This window comes from Pituophis catenifer, unplaced genomic scaffold, assembly GCF_029215685.1.
Source record: "Pituophis catenifer annectens isolate HBS135680 unplaced genomic scaffold, rPitCat1.0.hap2 SCAF_10, whole genome shotgun sequence".
Taxonomy (NCBI): domain Eukaryota; kingdom Metazoa; phylum Chordata; class Lepidosauria; order Squamata; family Colubridae; genus Pituophis; species Pituophis catenifer.
The window spans coordinates 10,050,897-10,075,688 of NW_027256890.1; the positions used below are offsets into that span (position 1 = coordinate 10,050,897).

The 24,792-nt window shown below is 45.2% G+C and overlaps 1 protein-coding gene across 1 annotated transcript in view; it reads right to left on the reverse strand.

Moving 5' to 3' along the window:
* Positions 1–3,817: 3,817 nt before the first annotated feature.
* The window catches only part of LOC139321975 (tRNA (32-2'-O)-methyltransferase regulator THADA-like), a 42,400-nt gene continuing 21,425 nt past the window's right edge, over positions 3,818–24,792 (reverse strand). The window contains exons 15-31 of the mRNA XM_070950931.1: positions 24,162–24,322; positions 23,107–23,273; positions 22,550–22,735; positions 21,598–21,746; positions 20,472–20,615; positions 19,314–19,418; positions 18,105–18,305; positions 17,186–17,336; positions 15,225–15,477; positions 13,630–13,866; positions 11,791–12,004; positions 10,676–10,882; positions 7,880–8,106; positions 7,240–7,416; positions 6,596–6,874; positions 4,436–4,641; positions 3,818–4,091 (exon numbers count right to left, since the gene is read on the reverse strand). Coding sequence (XP_070807032.1) covers positions 3,823–4,091; positions 4,436–4,641; positions 6,596–6,874; positions 7,240–7,416; positions 7,880–8,106; positions 10,676–10,882; positions 11,791–12,004; positions 13,630–13,866; positions 15,225–15,477; positions 17,186–17,336; positions 18,105–18,305; positions 19,314–19,418; positions 20,472–20,615; positions 21,598–21,746; positions 22,550–22,735; positions 23,107–23,273; positions 24,162–24,322 — 3,333 coding nt within the window. The 3' untranslated portion in view covers positions 3,818–3,822. The remainder of the gene's footprint in view (positions 4,092–4,435; positions 4,642–6,595; positions 6,875–7,239; positions 7,417–7,879; positions 8,107–10,675; positions 10,883–11,790; positions 12,005–13,629; positions 13,867–15,224; positions 15,478–17,185; positions 17,337–18,104; positions 18,306–19,313; positions 19,419–20,471; positions 20,616–21,597; positions 21,747–22,549; positions 22,736–23,106; positions 23,274–24,161; positions 24,323–24,792) is intronic.

Here is a 24,792-nt window from a genome sequence, read left to right on the forward strand (position 1 = left end):
CAAAAGCCCTACTAAGCAGGTATATACAAAAGTATGAAGGCTATTGCTTAATGCATTGTAAGACGTCCTGAGTGTCCGGAGAAGGGCGGCATATAAATCGAACCAAGAAAGGAAAGAAAGAAAGAAGGAAGGAAGGAAGGAAGGAAGGAAGGAAGGAAGGAAGGAAGGAAGGAAGAAAGAAAGAAAGAAAGAAAGAAAGAAAGAAAGAAAGAAAGAAAGAAAGAAAGAAAGAAAGAGAAAGAAAGAAGAAAGAAAGAAAGAAAGAAAGAAAGAAAGAAAGAAAGAAAGAAAGAGAAAGAAAGAAAGAAAGAAAGAAAGAAGAAAGAAAGAAAGAAGAAAGAAAGAAAGAAAGAAAGGAAAGAAAGAAGGAAGGAAGGAAGGAAGGAAGGAAGGAAGGAAGGAAGAAAGAAAGAAAGAAAGAAAGAAAGAAAGAAAGAAAGAAAGAAAGAAAGAAAGAAAGAAAGAAAGAAAGAAAGAAAGAAAGAAAGAAAGAAAGAAAGAGAAAGAAAGAAAGAAAGAAAGAAAAAAGAAAGAAGAAAGAAAGAAAGAAGAAAGAAAGAAAGAAAGAAAGAAAGAAAGAAAGAAAGAAAGAAAGAGAAAGAAAGAAAGAAAGAAAGAGAAAGAAAGAAAGAAAGAAAGAAAGAAAAAAGAAAGAAGAAAGAAAGAAGAAAGAAAGAAAGAAAGAAAGAAAGAAAGAAAGAAAGAAAGAAAGAAAGAAAGAAAGAAAGAAAGCAGTCTTTCCTTAAAAAACCTCCAGTGATGACGCACATACAAAAGCACCTTGCCTGAAATGGTCTCTCCTGCTTGAGCAGGACTACCTCTGGAGGTGGAAGTTCTTCCATATCTGGATATTTTGAAAAAGAGGCTAGATGAGTGATGGCGAACCTTTTTGGCACCGAGTGTCCAAACCGGAATCCGCATGCATGTGAAAAACCGAAGAACAGCTGGCCGGCGCACAAATTCTTGGGTTTTGGCCGCTTTTAAGCTGTTTTTTGGGGCTGTTTTGAGGGCCATTTTGAGCCGTTTTTCAGGCTGTTTTGGGGGCTATTTTGGGCTGTTTTTCAGGCTGTTTTGGGGGCCGTTTTATGGCTGGTTTTTTTGGCTATTTTGGGCTGTTTTTCAGGCCAATTTTGGACTGCTGTGGGGCCATTTTTGGGCTGTTTTTGGCTGTTTTGGGGGCCATTTTGGGCTGTTTTTCAGGCTGTTTTGGGGCTGTTTTTCAGGCTGTTTGGGGGACTATTTTGGGCTGTTTTTCAGGCTGTTTTGGGGCGTTTTTTGGGCTCTGTTTTGGGCTGTTTTTCAGGGCATTTTTTGGCTGTTGTGGGGCCATTTTTGGGCTGTTTTTTGGCTGTTTTGGGGGGCATTTTGGGCTGTTTTTCAGGCTGTTTTGGGGCTGTTTTTCAGGCTGTTTGGGGGACTATTTTGGGCTGTTTTTCAGGCTGTTTTGGGGCGTTTTTTGGGCTATTTTGGGCTGTTTTTCAGGGCATTTTTTGGCTGTTGTGGGGCCATTTTTGGGCTGTTTTTTGGCTGTTTTGGGGGGCATTTTGGGCTGTTTTTCAGGCTGTTTTTCAGGCTGTTTGGGGGACTATTTTGGGCTGTTTTTCAGGCTGTTTTGGGGCGTTTTTTGGGCTGTTTTTTGGGCTATTTTGGGCTGTTTTTCAGGGCATTTTTTGGCTGTTGTGGGGCCATTTTTGGGCTGTTTTTTGGCTGTTTTGGGGGCCATTTTGGGCTGTTTTTCAGGCCGTTTTGGGGCTATTTTGGGGGCCATTTTGGGCCTGGTTTTTTGGGCCGTTTTTTGGCTGTTTGGGGGGTTATTTTGGGCTGTTTTTCAGGCCATTTTTTGGGCTGGTTTGGGGCCATTTTCAGGTTGTTTTTGTTGCTCTCGTGCCCGTGAAGACCAGCTGGCTGGCGCCCGTGCCCACAGAGAGGGCTCTCCGTGCCACCTTTGGCATGCGTACCATAGGTTCGCCATCACGGGACTAGATGAATCTTATTAACTGGTTTTCCTGAATATTATGGAGCGTTGTGTTCCACGATTTATTTTATATGCATCCCTTAAAAAAAAAAAAAATCAACCACCTCTGTCGGCAATAACAAAAGCCAGTTTAAAAATGAAGCTATTATCTCCTCGAAATTAATCATCTCAGCGAGAGAACACGAGCCAAGAGCAAAAAGAAAATTAATCAAGACCATGTTGACTCCCCAGCAGGATTTTAAAGTGATCTTTATTTGTTCCTAGCCTAACTTTTTGTTATTTATTTCGTTCACAGTATGGTTCCTAGCAAAGAACTCTTTCCCCCCCCTGCCCCCCCCCCAGAGTGAATCATTCCTGATTTTGCAATCTTCCTTGCCATGGTCATGAAGCAAAAAAAACCCTCCATTAACTTTGCTTCTCAAAACCTCCTGGGAAAGTTGGAGCTGGAGGTCACGTGAGCCCAAGATGCCACGTCCATCATGAATATATATATATTGGTTGCCAAGCATTCAAATATTAATTCATGCGACCTGCAGAGACATGGTTATAACTGCAAGGACCGGGCCGCGAGTCCACTTTTCCAGGGCTGTCCTCATGTTGAATAGTCATTAAATGTTGTAAGCTCCATTTGTCAGGAATAGCAATAGCACCTGGACTTATATACCGCTTCACAGGGCTTCACAGCCCTTCTCTAAGCGGTTTACAGAGTCAACCTCTTGCCTCCAACAGTCTGGGTCCTCATTTTACCCACCTTGGAAGGATGGAAGGCTGAATCAACCTGAAGGGAGGGAGGGGAGGGGAGGGAGGGAGGGAGGGAGGAAGGAAGGAAGGAAGGAAGGAAGGAAGGAAGGAAGGAAGGAAGGAAGGAAGGAAGGAAGGACAATAGCAATAGTACTTAGACTTATATACCGCTTTACAGTGCTTCACAGCCAGGGCCGGATTTAGATGAAAAGAGGCCCTAGGCTATTCCATTTATGAGGCCCTTTCACCTATAGCAGTGGTTCTCAACCTGTGGGTCGGGACCCCCTTTGGGGGTCGAACGACCCTTTCACAGGGGTCGCCTAAGACCATCGGAAAACAAATATTTTCAATGGTTTTAGGAATAATTTTATGGTTGGGGGTCACCACAACATGAGGAACTGTATTAAAGGGTCGCAGCATTAGGAAGGTTGAGAACCACTGACCTATAGTGAAAGTGTAATTTTAATTTTGCTAACAATTTGAATGTAGGCCCCTCTTGATCTTGAGGCCCTAGGCTGAAGCCTAGTTAGCCTATAGGAAAATCCGGCCCTGTTCACAGCCCTCTCTAAGCAGTTTACAGAGTCAGCCTCTTGCCCCCAACAATCTGAGTCCTCATTTTACCAACCTCGGAAGGATGGAAGGCTGAGTCAACCGGAAGGGAGGGAGGAAGGAAGGAAGGAAGGAAGGAAGGAAAGACAATAGCAATAGTACTTAGACTTATATACCGCTTCACAGTGTTTCACAGCCCTCTCTAAGTGGTTCACAGAGTCAGCCTGTTGCCCCCAACAATCTGGGTCCTCATTTTACCCACCTCGGAAGGATGGAAGGCTGAGTCAACCTTGAGCCAATCAGGATCGAACTGCCGAACTGGTGGCAGTCGGCAGTCAACAATATTAGCAATACTGCATGCTAACCACCGTGCCACCATAGGTATGGAATAGGTTCCCTCCCTGAGCAGATGGTTGGACTAGAAGATCTCCAAGATCCCTTCCAACTCTTGTTATTCTGTTATTCCTGTAAGGAATGGATTGATTTTTGGGATCTACCCATTGCTTTTTTTTAAAAAAAAAAAATAAACACAAAGTTTTATTAAAAGTCCTTTATGCTTAACTAGTTTCCTGTAGTCCTGCTTGCTGTTGTTCCATCTCAACCGTAACAGCTATTCCACGCTGACGGAGCAGATCCTTCAAGGAATGGATGGTGCAACTCAACTCCTGGAAAGAGATGGTAATTCCGGCGGTGCAGTTGAGCTGGTTCTGGGTTTCCAAGATCTTCAGAACGTGGGCCACGAGGATGGCTTTGACCAACAGCGTTGTGATAGCAGAATGTACGTGAGGACAGGACAAAGCTTTCAGATGCAGGCAAGGGATGTCCTCTGAAACACACAGATAGGACAGGATTTCTTTATTGGCCAAGGGTGATTGGATACACCCAAGGAATTTGTCTCCACATTGAGATTGAGATTGAGAATAGAACAGAACAGAACAGAACAGAACAGAATTCTTTATTGGCCAAGTGTGATTGGACACATAAGGAATTTGTCTCCGTTTTGAGATTGAGATTAGAGTAGAGTAGAGTAGAGTAGAGTAGAGTAGAGTAGAGTAGAGTAGAGTAGAGTAGAATAATAGAACAGAACAGAACAGAATAGAATAGGAATCTTTATTGGCCACATGTGATTGGTACCGGTAGCATTTCACCCCTGCACCTTATCCAACTCACCTTGGCTCCACCACTGTCTACAGAATTCTACAGTGCAGATGATTCCAGCTCCGGTGGTTTCTAGCCAGGATTGTATTGACTCCCAAAGTTTTCGAGAGGTGGACGCGTTCTCCACCAGTTGGAGTAGAAAGGGTAATAACATCTGGGAGAAGACTGCTGGCTCGGTGTAGACGTTGGGTTCATCCTCTTTGTAGAGACTGACCACTCTGAAAAGAGAAAAACGACATTCATGCCACATTCTGAACCATAAACCATTAACCGCAGTTTAGCTTAACATGTTGTGTGAACTCAGCTCACGTGGGTTAATAAGGAGGCATGCTGGGCAAACAGCAAGGGAGAAAGAAGTTGAATGCACCTCATGAGGAATTAATTGATCTGATCAGATTACAGATTAACAGAGTTGAAAGGGACTTTATAGGTAATCTTGTCTAATCTGCTCAAGCATTTCTGACCAATGGCAGTCCAATCTCTTCTTGAAAGTCTCAAGTGATGAAGCTCCCACAACTTCCGAAGGCAACTTCTGTTCCATCGGTTGATTGCTCTCACTGTCAAAAAGTTCCTCCTCATTTCTAGGTTGAATCTCTCCAGCAATATCTCCCATCTTGGAGCCTGTTGGACTTCAATTCCCATAATTCCTCAGAGAATCTGATTTTGATCATCTCACATGATCTCAAGGGGGCATCAGGATTGGAGGAAAGCTTGAATGTAGTGCTCTACCGTATTTTTTGGAGGGGGTGAAAATTTAGGTGCATCTTATACACCGAATGTAGCCCCACCCCACCCACCCACTGGCCCCCACCCTTTGGCCTCTGCCTCCCAGCAATTTACCTCCTTGCAGCAAGCAGCAAGAAGAAACAGCCTATTTCAGCTTCAGCACAGCCTAATTACCACAAGCTGATTGTCCCTTGGATCGGCCTCCCGACTCTCAGCTGTTTCAGGCTGCAGGGATTGCCATGGCCTATTGCTGCCTCTGCTGCTTGCTGCAAGGAGGTAAATTGCTGGGAGCAGATTTTTTTTTCTCCTTGTGCTCATCAAGCTATGCTGAAAATGAAAGTAAAGCAGGCTGTTTGCTGCAACAAGGCAAAATTGCTGGAAGGCAGAGGCAAAGGCAGATTTCTTGTTTTCCTCCCCAAAAAAGGTAGGTGCGTCTTATAGTCTTATATTCCGAAAAATACGGTCATTAGGACTTCCCAATTAAAGCATTGCGATGAAACCAGGTTTGAGCTGAAATTTGAACTGCTTCAAAGCCTGGGAGAAGAGGGATCAGTCAGTATGCAATGACTCAACTAGCTTGACCCAACAACCTACCATTGGCAGGTTGTTGGGTCCGACAGATCCCAGTGCTTCTAACTGAAGTTGGGGAAGTATCCACACTTAGTCAAAAACAGAGCCCCTGCTTTTCATTTTCATTTTCATTTTCATTATTAAATTTGTATACCGCCCTACTCCCGAAGGACTCAGGGCGGTGAACAGCCATAAAATAAAACATATAGATACAAAATTTAAAATAGAGATAAAACTAATTAAATAAATTTGGCTGAACCATTTTAAAACCCCAATAAATTAAAACCAAATTTAAAATTTCCATTTAAAAAGAGGAAAAATTTAGGTCAGGCCAGCTTGATGAAATAGGAACGTCTTAAGCGCGCGACGGAAGGTACGCAGATCCGGAATCCTCCGTATCTCCGGGGGGAGCTCATTCCAGATCGTAGGTGCCCCCACAGAGAAGGCTCTCTCCCTGGGGGCCGCCAGTTGACATTGTTTGGCCGACGGCACCCGGAGGAGCCCCTCTATGGGAGCGTACTGGTCGGTGGGAGGCTATTGGTGGCAGCAGGCGGTCCCGTAAATAGCCAGGTCCTAAGCCATGGAGCGCTCTGAAGGTGATAACCAAAACCTTGAAGCGCACTCGGAAGACCACCGGGAGCCAGTGCAGCTCGCGCAGGAGAGGCATTACATGGGAGCGTCACGTCGCTCCCATCACCACCCGCGTGGCCGCACTCTGCGCCAGCTAGAGCCTCCGAGTGCTCCTCAAGGGGAGCCCCATGTAGAGAGCGTTACAGTAGTCCAAACGGGAGGTGACGAGGGCATGAGTAACCGTGTGTAACGAGTCCCGATCCAGGGACTCGTGCTTTGATTCCCTACATTCCTTTCTTGGCTTACCCCTGGCTTTCCAGCTCCATCAAGGTCTCACTGAGTTCTACCATGGGGAGAAGGTGCATCAGTGATGCAAAAGTTGAAGGATGGTCTCCAAAATTTTCGAGCAGGAACTGCAGCAGGCTGAACAGAGCCTTGGAGCTCTGGAGCTGAAGGCAACTGTTGTGAGGTTGATCCTGCTGGACGGGCGACGGTATCTGTACCAAACAGCTGACGAAGGAAGCAGCTTCACGACGCACTTCTTGGTCTTCGTCTTGGAGGAGATGTATCGCTGCCTCGATCAACCTGAAGAAGGGGTAAGAAGGAAAGAAATTCCTTCTTTATGCACCTCTCAAGTGGGCGAAAAAAAGAAAAAATATAAGGTCGGAATAACGCGGGTGCGGGCAGGAAGGCCCAGCTCCCGAAGAAAGAGAACCGGTTCGGTGACGTAATAGCGTATCCGCTACCGGTTCGGCCGAACCGGGAGTAACCCACCACTGCATAAGTAGTCACAAAATTGTGGGAAATGACCCAGTCTCTCAACACTGGTAGAACAATGTGGGAAAGACGGCCGAATTGCAACTGGTTGTATTCTGGAGAATTTGGGGACCCCAGCAACTGTTCTGAAACGTTTAGGTGTCCGCGCTGGTGTTGTTTGCAAAAGGACGTACCGTAGAACTTGGGAACGAAGGAGGAAGTCGGACGATTTCCGGACTCTCCAAATCCATGCTGGGCCACCCATTTGGACGGCTTTGGCTGCAGCCATCCTGAGCACCTCGTCTGAAAGGGAGTCGCTCCATTTCTCTATCATTGCAATCCATCGTTCCCATAAACGATCGCCTTTGGGGCTGCACCCAAAAGAGAGAGAGTTACACGGCAAGAATAGTTACGGATTTGCTTCTTTGGATTCCAACCAGATCCTCTTTTGCTTAGGCCACACCTACCTAGCCAGTCATTAGGACAGAGAACCGGTTGTTAAAAAACACCAGAAACCACAAAACCCTTTTGACATATCTCTCCCTCTCCCTCCCTCCCTCCCCCTTTCTCTCCCCCCCCCCCTTTCTCTCTCTCCCACTCTTTCTCTCTCTCTGTATCTCTCTGCCTCTGCCCTGGCCGCTTCTCCATTCCCCGCCGTCGCCGTTACCTTCTCAGGCCAGGCGAGGAATGACTGGGAGGGGAGGGAGAGGGGCGGGGCCACAGCAGAGGGCCCAAAGAGCCACATGTGGCTCCGGAGCCGCAGGTTGCTGACATCTGGCCTAAGTGCTATTGCTATTGCTAATTGTTGGTTCTTGACCTCCAGCTTCTACTTACTGTTGACTCAGGAACAATGTGGCTGCACAAAACGCATGATCTCGGAGCCCGGGACCTTCATGGTTACTCTCTACCATAGAGAACAGGATTTCACCACACTCCAGAGCTAATTTCTCTGGGAAAGGCTGCCTTTGAGCAACGTTGCCGAACAGAAGGAGAAAAACTTTCAAGTACAGCTTCAAGACGGCGGGGTCTCCGGTATTTTTCAGGATCTCCGTGAATTTTCCCTAAGGCAAAGAAAGGGACATATATTTTGTGTGCCCAAAATAAATGCCCCTGTAACAGAATCGAGAATATACAGTGCTCCTCAAAGGGGAAAGAGAAATAAGGATGTTCTTTGTTTTTATGTATCATGCTAAACCAGGGGTCGGGACCTTAAACACTCAAAGAGCCACTTAGACTCGTTTCCCACAGAAAAAAAACACACCGGAGCCACAAAACCTGGGTGGGCGTGGCCAACTCGATGTCACTCACTCCCACCCAGTCACATGACCCCCCCCAGCCACACCTACCCAGCCACAAAACCATTCTGTCTCCCCCTCTGTCTCTCTTCCCCTCTCTCACCCCTCTCTATGTATCACTCTATGTGTCTTTATGTCTCTCTTTCTCTCCCCCTCTCTCTGTTTGTGTGTGTGTGTGTCTCTCTCTCTCCCCACTCCCTTCGGGCAACCATCCTCCTCCTCCCCCCTCCTCTCATGATGCCCTGGCTGGCCGTGACTGAGCCTGGAGCGTGCGCACGCATGGGGAGACCCTCCCCAAGCGAGCGCCAAAGTGCAGCAAAGGCGCACATGGGGTGGGAGGCCGCTCGCTTAGGAGGGTCTTAACAAGGACACGGCTTCTCTCCTGCACTAATGCTCCGGCCATTGCCTTGCCGTTTCATCCCCCACCCCTAGCAGCTCTTCAGCCGAGTGCGGAGGGTGCGAACTCCAGCCCGAAGCGGCAGGAAGTGAAGACTGTCTTACGTGCAAATGTGACATGGAGGCAGGTACAGGGAAGCTTCGCTCCTGCACTCTCCTCCTCCTCCCACTCTCGTTGTGGCTGAGGCGGGAGCGTAGACCCTCCTTAAGCAAGCCGCTACCCGCCCCCCGCGCACCTTTCCTGAGCTTCGGCGCTTGCTTGAGGAGGGTCTCCCCGCATGTGTGCATGCTCCCGGCTCATGGGGGGAGGAGAATGCAGGAGCGAACCTGCCCTGTATCTTCCTTCGACATTTGTACGTACGGCATTTATCCTAGTGCTGACATAAGAAGGAGAACGCAAGTGTCTGCAACGGGACAGTTGCCTTTCACCTACTTATTTTAGCTGGAGATAATGTCCCCTAGGAGATGGATGGGAGGGGGGAAATTCTTTGAATTGGAGCAGTAGATTAGGGGTGAATGATTGGGAAGATGGCCAATGAATGCAGAGGAGTGGGGGAAGGAAGAGGTGGGATTTTGGGTCAGCACGTCAGTGCTGGCTGCATGGAGTCAGTGTAAAAGTTGCCGTGCTAAATAAAATGGAAGTTTGTTTCAAAAAAGACTTTGTTTGAGACGCAATTTATTTGAAGACAGCCTGAAAACCTGACAGCAGCCTTCACTTCCTGCCGCTTCGGGCTGGAGTCCAAAAAAGAAATAAGAGGAGCGGGGCCAACCAGTGATGGGACAGGGAGCCGCGGCAGAGGGCCCAAAGAGCCGCATGCGGCTCCGGAGCCACGGGTTGCCGACCCCTGTGCTAAACCTTGGTTTGTGAAAGAAGACCTGGTTGACCTTTCATACTATGCTATGGCTTGCAAGCCACAATACCTAGGTTCACACAAGACATCAAACCTTAAGCTAAATTGACCACATTAATGGCAATGTGGGACCCCACCCATTATGAACATGGCCCTTGACTCCTGGAATGTTAAAGGAATGTTGATCAACGTTGGTCAACGCTAGAACCAGAAGTTCTTCTGAAGAACATCTAACTAATCTGTCAAATGTATATGAGAGTTCATGACTGGCAGAGACGTGGTAACAAGGTCAGCCAATGAATAGGCATGGCAACTAAGTCAGCCAATGGGGACTGTTTGGAAACTGAAACAGTATTTTGCTATGTGAGCAAAGAGACAGCAAGGAGCCTGGGCGTGGCTTAGCTGTGCTGAGCTCTGAGTCTGTGCTAAAGCAAACAACAAAAACAACCTAGTCTGCTGCTCTGAACTGAAACTAAAAACGGTTCTCTCTTCTGCCTGTGTTCGCTGGTACTTGCTACCACGTTGGAAGAAGAGTCTGCCGTTGGTATTGTATATTTATTTCATGTGTTATATTATATATAAAGAGAAGTTAATGAATCCTGCTGAATCAGTTACCGGATGTGCTTTCTGGATGCGATTGCTGCTGCAAACTATCAAACAAGAGCCTTGATAGTACAGTGGTTTAGTGCACCCTGTCATTAACACAGCTGCCTGCAATTTCTGCTGGTTCGAATCTCTCCAAGGCTCGAGGTTGACTCAGCCTTTCATCCTTTCTAAGGTAGGTGAAATGAGGACCCAGTTTGTGGGGGCAATAAGCTGACTTTGTATAAAATATACAAAAGAATGAAGGCTATTGCTTAACGCATTGTAAGCCGCCCTGAGTCTCTGGAGAAGGGCGGCATATAAATCAAATTAAAAAAAAAAAAAAAAACTCTGACATAATCCCTAACATTTGTAGACCCAGGAATCCTCTCTACATTTCCTTAGAAGACCTCGGCATTTTTGCAGAACACGTATTACGGACCAGTGGTTGAGGTACAGCATCTCCGATTCCATGTATCCCCGCTGGGATTAAAACCAGATCTCACCATGAATATCAGCTGCAGTTCCTTGTTGGACTTCGGACTTTTCCTTTCCTCGATGTCCAACAACCAAGTTAGAAAGGCGGCTTGCACGTCAGGATTTCCCCTTTCCAGAAGCAAGTTCAGATCACGGATTCTTTCCGGAGATTCCTGTCTTGTGGCTTCTTGGCTGAGGAAGTTGACAGCCCATTGGCAGAAGATGGAAGACCCAAGCTTGAAGAAGATTAAAAGAAAAGGCATTGGTCTGTATCTTTTTTTTCACAAGGTGACAACCTATCTTCATCCATTGCTTTTCTCCCATGTTTCTTCTGAACCCCACCTGTAATGGCCCACCAGCGGCCGATGGAACTGGCAGCAGAGTCAGACAGTGAGGAGGTTGGGGAGGAACAATGGGCCAGTCCTGGGGGCTGGGGAAAGTTCGGACGAGGCCTCTGCGTCGGAGGCAGAGAGGGAGCTAGACAGCAGCGAGGCAGAAGAACAGCGGGAGCCTGTTCCCATTGTGCGCATGCGCAGAGCTGCCAGAAGACAAGAACAACTAAGAAAGCAGGGTCGACTTGGGAGTAAAGCCACACCTTGGAGGTGATTGGCCCCTCCCCTAGGAAACAAAAGAAGAGCGAATGGGGAGTGGGCTTTTGCAGGAAACCATTCATTCATTCGTTCTGTGACTCTCAAGAGACTCTGTGCCAAGTTTTGCCTTGTACTGGGTTTGGAAACTAGTTACATGGCAGCTTTCCAAGTGAGATAAGGTCTGTGTTGATAAACATTCCTCTGAAAGACTGTTTGGACAGGCCTTGCTGACTGTGAATGAAAGGAATTCACAGTCGGGTAAATAAAAGGGGTTTTGCCGGGACCAAGACTCTGCTTCCTGCTTTTTAAGGGAGCCTAGGTCAAACGCCACCTTCCTCAACCTGTGGTTTCCACACACCCCTCACTCACATTGAGCAACCTGGATGGGGAGGATGGCAGTTGTAGTCCCACAAGCCTCACGAAGAAGCACGTTGAGAATATCTTTCCTCCCACCTCAATTTTTTGGGGGGATTAAAGGTAGGGCCTTTTAGCAAAACTAGGGATTTTTGTTTCAATCTTTTGTGTTGGCTTTCAGCCCTGACAATCCTGGATACCTGGATAGGGGAGAAACCAGGTTTAGGACTGGCCAGATCCTCGTACAACAGATCCCAGACTTCCTGCAAAAAACCTGGAGAACAGCTTCCTAGCAGTATGGACAAAACTTGAAGGTAAACGGCACAGATTAACGGGCACCGTCGTATGTCCATCAGCAACCAGATGTGGCTTTCCATTATGCAGGCCACGGACCGCAGCAACTCGGGATGCAGTCTGAAAAGCAGATGTTGAAACATAGAAGGTCAGTTTAGCAGGGGTGAACTGCAGTCTTGAGAAATAAAATTGTTCTGCACATTGAAAAAAAAGCAAAGGTTTTTTTCAACACGGACTGATATTTATTTATTCCATGAGTTCTTTCAAAAATGACGCAGACGGAGAGTTTGCATTTTGGTTGGTTTTGAGGTCTGTCTTTGGCCACATCTCGGGGAGAGGGGATGCTCAAGAATAACAGAAAACGTATCTAATTTTACACGTATTAACAGCAGCTAGAATTGTGTTTGCACAACAGTGGAAAAACGAAGCAATCCCTACAGAGGAAAACGTAATTTTAAAAAAATATTAGAATGTGCAAAAATGAATAGATTAACATTACAAATTAAGGAGAAGGAAGAAACTCAATACTTTTTAACACGGGATTTGTTTTATCAATGGCTAACTACTTTATTTATTTATTTTTATTTTTATTTATTTTATTTCGAATTTATATACCGCACCTTCTCCCGAGGGACTCAGGGCGGTGTACAGCCAGATAAAAACATACAATATAAAATTAAAAACAATTAAAAGGGAATATATTAATTTGGCCCCAATTTAAGATAACAAACCAATTAAAAATATTTAAAAATATGTTAAAAAATATGTTAAGCCAGCCTGGCTTGCTGAAAAAAGAAAGTTTTAAGGGCATGGCGGAAGGCCCCGAAAATAAGACTCTGTCTTATATTTTTTTTAAACCCCGAAATAAGCGCTTGGCCTTATTTTCGGGGAGGTCTTATTATTTTGGGGCGCGTGGAGCAAGACGGGGTTTCTCTTGCCATCTTACCTGATTTCCAGCTCTGTCTCCCTAACCCTAACCAGAGGAAATGGCGGGGAACGGCTGCACGTGCTTTTAAATATTTTCGAGGAGGGCTTATTTTCAGGAGGGGCTTATTTTCAGGGAAGGCTTATTTTCGGGAAGGGCTTATTTTCACGCATGTGCTCAAAAGCCCGATTGGACTTATTATCAGGGGATGTCTTCTTTTCAGGGAAACAGGGTAGCAGAAACAGAAGTTAAAAACTGAAATGTATAAGAGAATGACTAATTACATAAGGAAGGTTCACTAAAATGGATAAGGATAAGGAGGAATTTTCTGACAGGGAGAACAATCAACCGATGGAACAGAAGTTGCCATCAGAAGTTGTGGGAGCTTCATCACTGGAGGCCTTCACAGGGAGATTGGACTGCCATTTGTCAGGGATGGTGTAGGGGCTCCTGCTTGGGCAAGGGGGGGTTGGACTGGATGACCTCCAAGGTCCCTTCCAACTCCGTTATAATCTGTTAGATTGCAGCGTCCCCACGGTCATGAGATCAAAATTCAGATTCTTAACAACTGACTCATATTTACGACGGTTGCAGCATCCCGTGTGTGTGTCATACGATCCCTTATTACGACCTTCCGACACGTCAATATGGAAGGGAGATTCACTTACCAACCGCTTCAAGAAAGGTCACAAAAGGGGGGGGCAAAAAAACTCAACTCGACCGCTTGTCTCTCTCAGCAACAGAAAAGCTGGGCTCCGTTTTCGGTCGTAAGTCGAGGACTACCCGTGATATATTTTGCAGGGTGGGAAGGCAAACGTACCGATCGACCTTCAGAGCTTGATTCAACACAGCCTGGATTTGCAGCAGACATCCGTGCAATGCGTTATGGGACAGAGCGGCCTCCCGCTGCGGGAATCTGGCTGCCAACCGCAAGACGATCTTTCCGTAATCCGTCACCGGAATGAAAGGCACCAAAGCTTTGGCGGCCATCGCCCGGACGGCATAAATGGGGTTTCCTGACAGCTGAATCAGGGGCTCCAGGAAGCAGGTGAGAGTGCTGGAGAGAATAAAATGAGCAAAAGAAGGGGGAAAATTGGTCGCCATTTTTGGGGTGGAACCTCAAATGGCAATCGAGAAACTCGAACGACAATCTCGAGAACGGAAGCCTCCGAAGTACAGGCAGTCCCACAAGGGATTTCCAACGCATTGTAAGCCGCCCTGAATCTCCGGAGAAGGGCGGCATATAAAAATAAATAAATAAATAAAAAAAGTTAGAAGCAGAACTCGATGTTACCCTAACATGGGCGATGGAATTAATAATCTAGTTGAAAGACATTACAGAAGATACTATATGGATTACAAATTTAAAGTCATTTGAGGATTTTGTTTATATATGGAAATATCTTTTAGTGGTGCAGAAGAATAAAGATATTAAAAATATTATGTATGGTAGACCTGTAGGAAAGTGGGTGGAGATAGGTTAGGTTACTGATTGTTTAGCTTAGGAAAAGGGATGTTATGTTCAGATATTAATATACTTAAAAGATTTGAATTAAGAGACATATGTGTGGGGATGGAGGAAATGGGTAGATTATGAGTTGAATAAATGCTAAATTAGGATTATTATATAGTTATATAGCTGAAGGTTGCTTCGAAAGGTATAGTATAGGGGGGATATAATAATAATGTTAGAAAAGAAATGGTTAGCATGTGGGGGGTGTTGTAAAAGGATGGTAAAGTATTATATAATTTGATATTAATTTGGATTTTATTTTGGAGAAGCCATGGGGGGAGGGGAGGGGGAGGGGGGGTTAGGGAGGAGGGAGGGGGGAAAAAAAGTGGGGAAAAATCTATTTGAAAAACTTTTTCAATAAAAAAAAAAAAAGGGAGCCCAAAATTTATACTGCTAAGTGAAACATTCGTTAAGTGAGTTTCATGGCCCCATTTTACATCTTTTCCTGCCACATTACCGAACTAGGTAAGTGCTAGAAGGGAGGTGGAGTTTGTGGAGAGGAGGAGGAGGAGGAGGAGGAGAATGACTATGGAGTCCTTGGTGCTCTCTGAGCTTCATTCTTCTCTTGCAGACATTGCATTACCCAACTAGGTTACGTCATCAGTGCTAGAAGGGAGTGGGATTTGCAGAGAGGGAGGGAGGAAGAAGAGGACTGTGGGGTCCTTGGTGCTCTCCGAGCTTGGTTGTTCTCTTGCAGACATTTCATGACCCCACTAGGTAACATCATCAGTGCTAGAGATGTTAGCTAGCCAGTGCAGCCGTTGAGATGGTTCTCCTGCATCCTGAATGGCCTTGAACTCAAAGAGTCTTCATAGTTTTATTAACTTTAAATGACTCAATGATTCCACCTTGACGATTTCATCTTGGTTTTGAGGTCCCACCAAATTGTCTTCCCAACTTACCTGTCCTGAGTGTCTCTGCTGGGCTGTAGCTTGGCCAGAAAAGTGAGGACAGCGTACAGGGAAGGACAGAGGTGGAATTTCCCTCTTCTCTGTCCTTCAGATATGGACACTTCCACAGCCAGGGACAATTCTCCAAGTAGGATGCTTCTCAAATGAACATGTCGGGCAAAGAGAGCTTCCGGGCTTACTCCGTCCTTGGCACGGCCGTCCTCGGAACTCCATTTCTGCCCGAGGAGGCGAACAGTCAAGGCGCCTGGAGGAAAACAAGATCGGAAGTTAGAAAGAACCGCGTTCCCAAAAAACAAATGAATGTACAGGTAATAGCAATAGCACTTAGACTTATATACCGCTTTACAGTGCTTCACAGGCCTCTCTCTAAGCGGTTTACAGAGTCAGCCTCTTGCCCCCCAACAATCTGGGTCTTCATTTTACCCACCTTGGAAGGATGGAAGCAGGGGTAAAATGCTCCCGGTTCAGACCGGATCGCCTAATCCGGTAGCGATGGCGGCGGGAGGTTCAGAGAACTGGTAGCAAAAATCCCTGCCCCCCACCCCAATGCCCAGCTGAGCCGCGCGATCATCAGAGGCTTTTTTAAAAAAAAATTTTAAAAGCATTTTTTCTACAACCTCTTCAGCTGGAAAAAAATGCTTTTAAAAGTAAAAAAAAAAAAAAAAAGCCTCTGACGATCCCAGCCGAGTTGCCTGATCGTCAGAGGCTTTTAAAAGCATTTTTTTTTAGAAATGCTTTTTAGAAAAAATGTTTTTAAAAGAAAAAAAAGCCTCTGACGATCAGGCAACTCAGCTGGGATCTCAGAGGCTTTTAAAAGCATTTTTTTTTTTACAACCGAAGAGGTTGTAGAAAAAATGGTTTTAAAAGTAAAAAAAAAAAAAAAAGTTGGCCATGCCCACTCAGTCACATTACCCCCACCACCAAGCCACGCCCACAGAACCGGTAGTAACAAATTTTACATTTCACCATTGGATGGAAGGCCGAGTCAACCTTGAGTCTGGTGAGATTCGAACTGCCAAATTCGAACTGCAGGAAGCTAGCAATCGGCAGAAGTAGCCTGCAGTACTGCACTCTAACCACTGCGCCACCGAGGCTCTAATATTTACTTAGAGGCCACCATTGCAAATGACAACTCAGTCATTAAACTATTTGTACCCAGACGACACACTGTTTAATTGAAAATGGAATTTTTACAAGTTAAAAAATAAAAAAAACTTTATGCCAAAAAACAAAGCAAAAAAACTCACTTAATCATTGCCTTGCTTAGCAACAAAAATGTTAGGCTCCATTGTAGTTTATTTATTGATTTATTCTATTTATATGCCGCTCTTTTCCAGAGACTCAGGGTGGCTTACAATGCGTTAAGCAATAGCCTTCATACTTTTGTATATACCTGCTTAGTAGGGCTTTCGTCCCCCCGAGCGGTGTTCTTTTTTATACAAAGTCAGCTTATTGCCCCCACAATCCGGGTCCTCATTTTACCTACCTCGGAAGGATGGAAGGCTGAGTCAACCTTGATCCTGGTGAGATTTGAACTTGCAGTAATTGCAGGCAGCTGGTGTTACTTAACAGCGCTTTAGTCTGCTGAGCCACCAAGGCTCTTCTAGTTGTAAGTCAAGTACAATCTTTTCTAGTGCCCAGGATGTGAGCCCAATAGTTCAAAAACATTTGAGATCTCCTAGGACAGAGGTGTCAAACTCAAGGCCCGGAGGCCGGATCCGGACCACGGGGCCACCCTGGAAACAGCGAAGGACTGGCCTGTTACCTCTGCCAGCGAAAACGGAGCTCGGGAAGACCGCATGTGGCCTTCCTGACCTCCGTTTTCCCTGGCAGAGGGTTGCGGGAGGCCGTCCCAGCAGAAAACGGAGCTTGGGAACCGAGAATCTGGATTGAAGACATCTCAGCAATGAAACAGATGTAAGCTTCCAAAGGAAGACCGTGAACGGATTTACCGAAAAGTTGGTTGGCTGCGTTTCTCATAGCCCAACTCGGGGAGCTTAGTGCCTTGAGGACTAACACCATCAGAGGTGTGATGTGTTGTTGCAGAGCAGGTCCAAGGTGGGAACCACGGACTAACGTTTGAAGAACGTGGACGGCAGAAACCTACAGAAGATAAAGGAAAAGAAATCAATTCACACATGGACCGGGGGGTGGATTCTAATTTTTTTTACTACCGGTTTTGTGGGCGTGGCTTATTTTGTGGGTGTGGCTTGGTGGTGGTGGTGGTGGTGGGGTAATGTGACCGGGTGGGCGTGGCCAACTTTTTTTTTTTTTTAAACTTTTAAAAGCATTTTTTTCTACAATCTTAAGAGGTTGCAGAAAAAAAAAATGCTTTTAGGAGCCTCTGACGATCAGGCAACTCAGCTGGGATCCCCAGAGGCTTTTAAAGGCACTTTTTTTTTTCTACAACCTCTTCGGCCTAAGAAGTTGCAGAAAAAAATGCTTTTAAAAGCCTCTGACGATCCCAGCTGAGCCGCGTGATCATCAGAGGTTTTTGGTTTTTTTTTTACTTTTAAAAGCATTTTTTTCGGCCGAAGAGGTTGTATAAAAAATTCTTTTAAAAGTAAAAAATAATAATAAAAAAAGCCTCTGATGAGGTGGGCGGGGTAAGCGAGCGGCGACCGGGCCGGGGACCGGTTCGGGGGCCGTGGCCAGCCAATGTTATTACCGGTTCTCCGAACTACTACAAATTTTTACTACCGGTTCGTGCGAACCGGGAGCAACCCACCACTGACATCGACCCAGAATTGATCAGAATATTAGGACTTGGTGTAGACATCACATAAAGTCCCTGCTTGTCTTCTTCAAGGTTCAGTAGCTCTCTGCTGGACCATAAAGTACAGATGCAGATTAACAGAGTTGTGTCCTTACCTGAGGCAGATCCAGTGTCTGGTCTGAGCTGTGGGGGATCGGTTGGTTGGCCAAGGCGAGCAACGTCTGAATGCAGTGAGTCAGAAGAGGCCGGGACTTGGCGGGATCTTCCCCTGTCGTAATGCATAGGAAGAGCATTGGGAAACCGGCTGCCCTGCGAGTGACGGAGCTTCCTCTGGGGCTGTTTAACAAAGCCAGACCCTTGAAAGAGAATTTTAGTGGTTAAGGAATTGGGTTAGAAAGCAAGAGGGCATGAGTTCAAGTCCCGCCTTAGACATAAAAGTCAGCTGGGTGACTCTCCCCCACTCTTTCTCTCTCTGTCAGACTTCGATGCTATCTCAAAATAAATGAATTTCCAAACTGCCAATATTTAAGGAAATCTTTTCTTTAATTGAGCACAGCCACCGGATCATGACTCGATGCGGACAAGACTGACCTTTTGCCCCCCAACCCCTCCCTTTCCAATCCCCAAATCTCTGCTTCTCATTGGCTATCTTCCAAGTCATTCTTCAGACTTCTTGTCTCGTCATTTCCCAGGAATGTCCCCCCCCCCTCATTTCCACGACAACCCGACTTCAAAGGGATTTAGCAGGCAAAAATTCAGAGCTTATCTCTCTCTCTCCTCTGCTCTCTATGCCAGCGTTGAAGCGCTGACACTCTCATTCTTTCCCACTCCTCTCCCTTCCTTCCTTCCTTTCTTTCTTTTTCTCTTTCTCTTTCTTTGTCTTCCTTCCTTTCTCTCTCTCTTTCCCTCTTATTCTCTCCCCCTCTCTCTTTCCCTCTCATTCTTTCTCTCCCCTCTCCCTCCCTCTTTCTTTCTTTCTCTCTCTCTCTCTTTCTTTCTCTCTCATTCTTTCTCTCTCTCCCTCCCTCTTTCTCTCTCTCAAATTTATTGGCTGCCCATCTTAGCGCAACACTGGTTCACTTTAATGACCACAGCATCCACTTTATGACCCACTGCCACAAAAGCCATAAAATCAGCCACGTGAGTGACTTGCTTTACAACCATTGCAATTTACAATCATGATGGGCAGGCTCCATTACCGCCATAAATGGAGGACTACCTCTATTTTGGAGGAGCACTTGTAATATATTATTTTTTTGGGGGGAAGAATCCCCTCAGAGTCACCGAGAGTGAGTGGGCGGCCATATAAATTTTTTCTTAAATCAATAAATACCTGCTGGCAATGGCTAAATGAGAGATCCTACCTGGGTGAGCATAGTCCGTGGGATGTTTTGTAGCTCTGGGCTGGGGTGACTGAGCAGAGTGGTACAAAACTTGGTGAAGCCCACGCTGCAGCCTTCCACAGCTCCCTAATCAGAAAAGGGAAAGAAGGGGAGCAAAAAGAGAATTGATTGAAGTTCAGCTGCCAAAGATCAGATTCATGGACGGGGGGGGGGGGGGGGGGGGAAACCAGTCCTTAATTCTGGTCATAAGTTAAGAATTACCTGTAGCTGATTCTATACTTCACTCCACAACCTATTTTGTACTCAGGGAGAAGTTGCTGAGAGTGGGAGACTGGCTTTAGAATAGAATAAGAATAGAATAGAATAGAATAGAATAGAATAGAATAGAATAGAATAGAATAGAATAGAATAGAATAGAATAGAATAGAATAGAAATAAAGAATGGAATGGAATGGAATGGAATAGAATAGAATAGAAATAAGGAATAGAATAGAATAGAATAGAAATAAGGATAGACTAGACTAGAATGGAATAAAATAGAATAGAATAAAATAGAAATAAGGAATAGAATAGAATAGAATAGAAATAAGGAGTAGAATAGAATAGAATAGAATAGAATAGAATAGAATAGAATAGAATAGAATAGAAATAAGGAATAGAATAGAATAGAATAGAATAGAATAGAATAGAATAGAAATAAGGAATAGAATAGAATGGAATAGAATAGAATAGAATAGAAATAAGGAATAGAATAGAATAGAATAGAATAGAAATAAGGAATAGAATAGAATAGAATAGAATAGAATAGAATAGAATAGAAATAAGGAATGGAATGGAATGGAATGGAATGGAATAGAATAGAATAGAATAGAATAGAATAGAATAGAATAGAATAGAATAGAAATAAGGAATGGAATGGAATGGAATGGAATGGAATGGAATGGAATAGAATAGAATAGAATAGAATAGAATAGAATAGAATAGAATAGAATAGAATAGAATAGAATAGAAATGTCTAGGTTGCTTCTCTCCTTGGTTAGTTTCCATCCTTTGCTTATTAGTTTCCCCCCCATTGCTTGAATCATGAATCAAGCTCATCATATTTCATTGATGGCAACCCACCAGGATTAAAATTCCTTCACTAGCCTGTTTTGGTTCCATTCCTAAGGGATCCCTTACCCAATGCCGGCACTTCAGCAAGATGTCTTGGAACACCTTGGAAGCCATGTGGACAACCTGAAGAGGCAGGAGAGGCTCCCATCCTGTCGAGAGTGGCCGAGGTAGAACTTTCTCCGCGAGGCCTCCCAAGAGCATCCCAATTTCCTTGACAGTTAAAAGTAAAAGGTGAGAAAAAGTTAGGTGGAGTAAGGGAATTCTCGCATCTTCGATGCTACAGAGGTTTCGGATGTATCTAATGCTTCATGGTGCTATCCTATCTCCAGTCCATGAGGTGGTGCAATCTTGAAAAGTCCATGAAAGAGTTTGATTTCATTGCCTGCTGACTGAGCTTAAGCTGGTAGCTGAACTAATCCATTTGTCAGGATTCGGTGTCGTCTCAAATAAACTATTTGTTTGAAATAGTCCTTGATCAAAATCTTTCATTTATTAGGCACAACAATCGAAACTCCGACTCAGTTGCAGCCAACACTGACTTCCTGGTCCAAACCCACCCTTTCCTTTCCCCACTGCTCTGCTTCTCATTGGCCATCTTCCAAGTCACTCTGCTGTTATCTACTACTTCAGCTCAAAGGAATTTCCCCCCTCCCAACCCATCTCCTAGGGGATAGTATCTCCAGGGAAAATAAGTAGGTGAAAAGTCAAGCGTCCTCTTGCCAGATGCCCCCACCTTCTTCTTATGTCAGCACTGGAGTGAATGCAGCTTGGAGTGCTGACACCATTTTTCTGAGTCTGCACATCGTGCTGAACCATATACTAATTAAAGAGGGTATCAGGATTCCAACAGATACCCTAATTAAATCATGAGCCTTGAGGCCAAGCTTCAAAAGAAATCCAGTTATTTATTAGGAGCTTCATGTCAGCACGTTCCAAGGGAAGCCAACTCTAACCCCACGTAATTTACGGCCCAGATTTGACCCTGTTTCCCCCCTCCCCCCAGGGTGTGTCATCAGTCACATTTGCCAATGGAGCAATTTCACGGGTGGTAAAGGTCACTCCCCTCCGGCCGCTGTGGGTAACCCTGGGAGACAGCCTTGAGAGAGAGCATTAGGAGAACTGCCCTTTTGAGCACAGAAGACTGGATTAAATCTTTCATGCAAGAAACTCGAAGTATTCACAAACTACTCACTTTAACCGAGACCCAACAACAGGTCAGAATGAGGCTGTGTTCCTCGGAGAGGAGAACCATATCTTCTTCCTCCTCCTCCTCCAAGCCTTTTCCTAGCCGGATGAGGCTGCCGATGGCATTTCCCATGTCTGCAAAGGAGGGTGATGAAGCTGCCCCAAATAAAATAAATAAATAAATAATAATAATAATAATAATAATAATAATAATAATAATAATAATAATACATTCGGGTGGCATAATTCTTTGCCAATCAATTTCAGCCAGGCATCAAGAATTGAGCATGAATATCATCCAGAGATGGCTTTTGCTCATCAACGTAAATTAGAAATGTTCTCCTACTTAATCTATATACATAAAAGCGAAAACCATTCACGCATTAATCACGAAATCTCCAGAACCGTAAAGACTACAAACTTGAAATTTGCCATGTATGTTCCTCTTGGCTTCTAGGTGCTCACTAACAAAGGACCATCACAGTATTAGTATTTCCTATATTATGATTAACATGCTCTGATGCTAAGGAGTTCTACTTCCCACCTGAAAAGAAATCTGTTCCAAATGCAAAACACAAGCAGAGGAGAGGAGTTTCACTTTCTCTCCTTGATTAGTTTCCACCCATTGCTTCTTGTCCTGCCTTCTGGTGCTTTGGAGAATAGCTTGACTCCCTCTTCTTTGGGGCAGCCCCTGAGATATTGGAAGACTGCTATCATGTCTCCCCTAGTCCTTCTCTTCATTAAACTAGACATACCCAGTTCCAGCAACCGCTCTTCATATGTTTTAGCCTCCAATCCCCTAATCATCTTGGTTGCTTGGACTCCAATTCCCAGCTTTGCTGGCTGGGGAATTCTGGGAGTTGGAAGTCCACCCATCTTAAAACTGCCAAGGTTGAGAAACACCTGGTTAAAGGATCCTGATTACAGATATTTTTTTTTTCCTGCTGGCTTGGGCTTACCATGTTGGTCTGTGCTTGATGCTTGATGGCTTTGCAACACGCTCAAGAGTAAATCACTGACGTCTCTCACTGCAATCACCAAACGCTGAAAGAATAACCGCCAGTGTGGCATCTTCTGGGCTTCTAACATAGAAGACACAACCTCCGGTTCTTCAAGCAGGCATCTCCGTAATGCCAAAATCACCCCTGCAGAAAATCAACAGAAGACTTGGAACCATCATCTCATACCCGCTAAAAATTAAGGAATCCAACTCGCAAAGCATCCCTGGCCTGCTCTCGAGTTGCCATAAGCAAAGGGGATGGGAAACCGGCGAAGCAACAAGGCAACCAAAAACGAAAGCACATTCCAGACATATCTCTCTCAAGGATGTCTCCCAGGGTTACCCACAGCGGCCCGGTGGGGAGTGATCTCTACAACCCACAAATTCTTTGAAGATGTTTCACTTCTCATCCAAGAGCTGAAGCTCATAGCATCTTCCATATAGATATATGTCCCCGCCACTTTTTTTTAAATTTTAATCTCTCAGGAGAAAAAAAAAAAAGAATGAGGTACTGACCATGTATTGGGGTTGTGTGAGCTGCCAACAATAAGTCACGAGAAGCTGTGACAAAATGGTTCCGTAGCATGTTGAGCAAATGTTCAAGAAAAGAGAGATATTTGCATGGCATAGTTGACTCCTTCTCAGTTCCCAACAATGACCGCTCCAAGATATGACGATCCAACCTGATGGAGTTAAGCAGAGGTGAACTTGGCCCAACAGACTTGATCCTGAACACAGTCTCTGTTGGGTTGATGGAACAAGTCCAACTCTGTTATTTCTGTTATTCTGACTTGTCTTCCTCCCTCCCTCCCTATCATTTTCCTTCCTTCCTTCTTTCTTTCCTTTCCTTTTTCCTTCCTTCCTTCCTCCCTCCCATTTTCCCTTCCATTTTCCTTCCTTCTTTCCTTTTCTTTCCCTCGTTCTTTCTTTCCCTTTCTTTCTTTTTTTCCTCCCTCCCTCCCATTTTCCTCCCTTCCTTCTTCCTTCTTTCTTTCTTTTTTCCTTTTTCCTCCCTCCCTCCCTCCCATTTCCCCTTTTTCCATTTTCCTTCCTTCTTTCCCTTTCTTTCCCTCTTTCTTTCTTTCCCTTTCTTTCTTTCTTTCTTTCCTCCCTCCCTCCCTCCCATTTTCCTCCCTTATTTCCTTTTCCTTCCTTCCTTCCTTCCTTCCTTCCTTCCTTCCTTCCTTCCTTCCTTCCTTCCTCCTTCCTTCCTTCCTTCCTTCCTTCCTTCCTTCCTTCCTTCCTTCCTTCCTTTCTTTCTTTCTTTCTTTCTTTCTTTCTTTCTTTCTTTTCCTTTCCGTTCCTTTCCTTTCCTTTCCTTTCTTTTCTCCCTCCCTCCCTCCCATTTTCCTCCCTTATTTCCTTTTCCTTCCTTCCTTCTTTCTCTTTCTTTTCTTTCCTTCCTTCCTTCCTTCCTCCCTCCCTCCCATTTTCGTCCCTCCCTCCCTTCCTCCTTCCTTCCTTCCTTCCTTCCTTCCTTCCTTCCTTCCTTCCTTCCTTCCTTCCTTCCCTCCGTCTTTATTTCAGCAACTGAGCTTAAAGGCCAAGAAAACCAGGAAGCAAAGTCTTACTTGGGAAGCAGAGTCTTCATCACTGCTGCCCCTGCTTCGCTCTCTTGAACCCGGGGACTGCTTACGGCTTCTAGGGCCCACCCAAAAAGAGCTACAGCAGCAGAGCCCGGCAAATCTGGTGGGAAGTAAGAGATCAGCAACTCTGAGGCCAACTCACGGATCTGGGTGGAAACAGAAGAAAGACTCCATAAGGAGAAGACCTCTAGCAGATGACAGGGCGCCCTGCATTGTGTCCAGCAAGCTGGGAAATAGTTTTCAAGCAGGCTTCTGTTCAGAAATGAACATTAGGGAAGGATGAAGGAGGTGTTTTCATATGCCTAATCTTCTCTGGAGCCAGAGAAGTGTGTGCATGAAGCGAACTGGTGGTAACACCATGATCTGTCCCCGTCCACACCCACACACAAACACAGCCAGCCGAGGGTTAAGAAAGCACTTGGCACGCACACAGGTCGTTATCTCAAACTTGGCAGCAATATAAGCACCGTCTGCCAAGAGCTTTTACTGCAACAGATAACATAAAATTACATACGCATTGCAAATAGTCCAGCAAAACAATATCCCTTTCGGCAGCTTCAGACGTTGTTCAAGTGACTAGCCAAAGTTCGTTTTTGTTCGTCACGGAGTTTTATCA